At 32.6% G+C, this 4,001-nt stretch overlaps 1 protein-coding gene across 1 annotated transcript in view; it reads right to left on the bottom strand.

Moving 5' to 3' along the window:
• LOC107738713 (pleckstrin homology-like domain family B member 3) overlaps positions 1 to 4,001 on the bottom strand; it is a 21,193-nt gene that overhangs the window by 4,503 nt on the left and 12,689 nt on the right. The window contains exons 9-10 of the mRNA XM_016550569.1: positions 3,007 to 3,163; positions 691 to 775 (exon numbers count right to left, since the gene is read on the bottom strand). Coding sequence (XP_016406055.1) covers positions 691 to 775; positions 3,007 to 3,163 — 242 coding nt within the window. The remainder of the gene's footprint in view (positions 1 to 690; positions 776 to 3,006; positions 3,164 to 4,001) is intronic.

Raw genomic sequence — 4,001 nt, 5'->3', positions numbered from 1 at the left:
TTTTGCCATTTTTTGAATGTTCTGAAATAATATATTTTTGCTGCATGATGACCAAAATATATTTTTAAATGCAATTTTTCAATGTAAAATATTTTATCAAAAATATATTAAAAAATGGGCAAAAAAAATACTAGTAGAAAATATATTTACATAAATATGTTCTGAAACATATTTTAGCAAATATATTTTTGGCCATTTTTTGTATATTTTAAAAAATGTATTTTGAATGTATAAACATATTTTCAAAAATATACAAAAATGGCCAAATATATATATATATATATATTAGTAGAAAATATATTTACGTAAATATATTTTGAACCATATTTTAACAAACATATTTTTGGACATTTTTTGAATGTTTTGAAATTATATATTTTTGCTGTATGATGACAAAAATATATTTTTAATGCAATTTTTAAATTTAAAATTTATTTTAAAAAAATGGCCCAAAAATATTCTGGTAGAAAATATATTTACATAAATATGTTCTGAAAAATATTTTAGCAAATATTTTTTTTGCACCATTTTTGGTATATTTAAAAATATATATATTTATACATTTAAAATATATTTAAAAAAATATATTAAAAAATGGCCAAAAACATACAGAACATATATTTGGCTGTAATATATTTTTGCTGTATGATGACCAAGGCTCAGTTCTTCATGTGTCGGTCAGTAACTCACTCTCTCCTTCAGCAGACGTTCCCGCTCCGCTTTGGCCTCTCGGAGTTTCTGCTCCATCTGCACTAAATCCAGGAGGCTCTGCGGGCTTAGAGACCAGAGGCCACATGATCAGAACACGATCATCACTTAAAGAAACACTTCACAATAAGCTTCCATTAGTTAACCTTAACTAACAATGAAACGCACTTCTAAAGCATTTATTAATCACAGTTCATGTTAATTAACTAATACATTATTGAAATGGAAAGTTGTGCCTGTTAATATTATTTAATGGACCTGAGCTAACACGAACTAACACAGACAAAGATTTAAAAATACTGTAACGAATGCATTGCTCATTGTTAATGTTAGTTAATGGGAACTAACTGTAAGTGTTACCAAAATGACAACTGTGCCATTATTTATTAATTACTCATATCATAGCAAACCCATATGCTGTTATTTAGTGGAACAAAAAGAGTCAAGTCGAATTTCATTCACAAAATACATTGTTTCAAAGTAGCTTTTACAGAAAATCCTGATGTTAATGTTTACAATCTCTTAATATCTTCATGCCTTATAGTCGCATTTATCAGATTAGAGCTGGACGATAATATTAGTTCCCTTTCGAACGTTCACTTCACGTTGTGTGTATAGAGAAAACTCCTGGCTTTTTCAGCCGCTACTTCCTCGTTCCAAAGAAAGATGGCGGGCTCAGACCCATTCTGGATCTCAGGCGTCTGAACCACTCGCTTATGCGCCAGTCGTTCAAGATGTTAACTATAAAACAGATCCACATTTGCTCCGTATGAGGGAGTGGCCTATCAGTATACAGTCCTTCCGTTTGGACTGTCTCTGGCCCCGCGCACTTTCATGAAGTGCGTAGACGCGGCTCTTTCCCTTCTGAAAATCAGGCTTCAGTACAGAGTAAAACAGGAGTTTACCCCATACACACAACGCTCGTTCCCTTATCTCAGGGAACCGAGGTTACGCCAGTAACCGTAACCATACAGTAAAGCGTTACATTTTGTGACAACATAAAAAATCAGCAATTGAGATTTGCAATACAGTATAGTGTAGCACTTTACATGAGTGTACTGTATGTATGCAGGTAAAGTTGGAAATACTTATACAGGTAGATCCAACTTCAAATACATCGCTGGGTGATAATATAGTACATATTATAATAAGATAATATAAAGAAATTTAAGTCATTGTCTGGAAATCTTCTCTTCTGGCCAAGTGATGAAATGATGTAATTGTTTTGATGTCATTGATTAGTTTGAGTCAGTGTTATTTTAGCATCATTGAGTTTTTATTTTAATATTTTACATTTTTGGTAATTTTGTTGTGTGTTTTTGTCATCTTTAGTTTTTTTTTTTTTAGTAAGTGAAAATGAGAAATTTTGCCTTGGCAACTATAAAACAAGTTTATTTTTGTACTTTATTTCAGTTAATGCTTACTTTATTTAAAGTAACTTTTTTAGTTTTAGTTAATTATAATAACCCTGATTTGCATCTGTTTCTCACACAAATCCTCTGACTTGGTTTACAGTACATAAGTCATATGGACTACTGTTATGGTGTATTTTATCATTTTTGAAAGTCAACAGTCCTGCTTATGGATTATTAACTGTTTTTCAATGGAACTGAGCTGAATTAAAATAGGTTAAAAATTCTGCTATTATATTTCAGATTATAAATAACAGCATATGGGTATGAATGAAATAATGATTGACTGAATGTTAATTTCTTTTAACTATTCCTTTGAGTCCATCCAGAGTTTAATGCCTTCACACACACACACACTCTCTCTCTCTCTCTCTCACACACACTAGGAAACACAAAATTGAACGAAACATGAGTTATAGTTTATTGGCGTTTTTTTTTAATTCAGTAAAATCTAGAATTCTCATTGATTTTCGTTATTTTAAAGCTATGGATGATCTTCTTTCTTTTGACTTGATCTGGTGTAATGGTGGAGCTTTGTGTGAGGTTTTTGAAAACACTTTGGTTTTTGGCCCAATTTTTGCTTAATTGTCTGTAAATTGACTTGATTGTCTGGATAATGTGTTAATATTTTGTAATAAAGTTTTTTTCGAAATCGAAATCTCTCTGTCTCTCTCTCTCTCTCTCGGTCTCTCTCTCTCTCTCACTCACACACTCTCTCTCTCAAATTCAATTCGAATGAGCTTTATTGGCATGACTTGCACAGTATTGCCAAAGCATTGTCCATTACATGAATAAGACACACACATACACACACAAACTCTCACACACACACACACACTTGTTTCTAGACTTCCAGTACAGTATTATGGCACACAGTCTGGCTCACCTGGGCGCGCGGGAGCTGCTGGTGCTGTTGCACGGTGTGTGCGAGTCGTTCCCAACGCTCTGTGCTGCTGATCTCAGCTCGTTACAGTGTCCATTACTCAGTCTGTGGGCGAGATGAGGAAGGCGAGGCGACCTGTCTGGAGTCATGCGCACCAACACTGACACGGGAAAACAACGGGACGCGTTACATTCACACTCCAGCATTTATCAGACACACATCTTAAAGGGACAGTTCACCAAAAATAGAAATTCTTTACGTCGTTCCAAACCTGTACGACTTTTCATCTTATGATAAACACAAAACATATTTTGTAATCAAACAGTTTGACTTTTCTTATATCTTTTGACCATTCAATGGAAGTCAGTGGGAACCAAAACAGTTTGTTTACTAACATTCTTCCAAATATCTGGTGTTCCACTAAAGAAAGAAAGTCCAACAGGTTTGGAAAGACATGAGAGTCAGTGAATGATAACAGAACTCCCATTTTTGGATGAACTATCCCTTTAAAAAATAATATATAAAAATGTTAAATACATAAATAATAGAGGAAAAAATCTGAATAAATTAAATTACATTTTAATAATCACTCTATGACAATAATAAGAATTACCATTAAAAGCAATGTGAAAAGTGAAAAAATATATATAAAAAACAAAACAAAACGTTGCATTGCATTAATGCAAAATTAATGCAAGTTTTACCCATTAGGAATGAAATCATAAAATTCTAAAAATAGGTTGTTTTCCTTATTCAAATATTTTTTTCGATTTTGTTGTGAAATGTGACTTGAACGTGTTTTCATGAGATTCTAATTTTTATCCTAAGCTATTTAGAAAAGAGGAAAAACGCAAGCAATTAAACAGAAACAACGTTATAAGCAAATGAAATGACCTTTAATCACAGTCTCATTTGAAGTCCTATTGACTTGTCGTTTGTTTTGTAAAAACTGTTTGTAAAACACAGCGGCATCTCGACCTGTTTGCGACACACACACA

This window comes from Sinocyclocheilus rhinocerous, unplaced genomic scaffold, assembly GCF_001515625.1.
Source record: "Sinocyclocheilus rhinocerous isolate Xijiao unplaced genomic scaffold, SAMN03320098_v1.1 scaffold281, whole genome shotgun sequence".
In the NCBI taxonomy this organism is placed as follows: Eukaryota; Metazoa; Chordata; class Actinopteri; order Cypriniformes; family Cyprinidae; genus Sinocyclocheilus; species Sinocyclocheilus rhinocerous.
The sequence above is the reverse complement of the archived record's forward strand: the minus strand, read 5'-3'. Positions and strand labels throughout refer to the sequence as shown.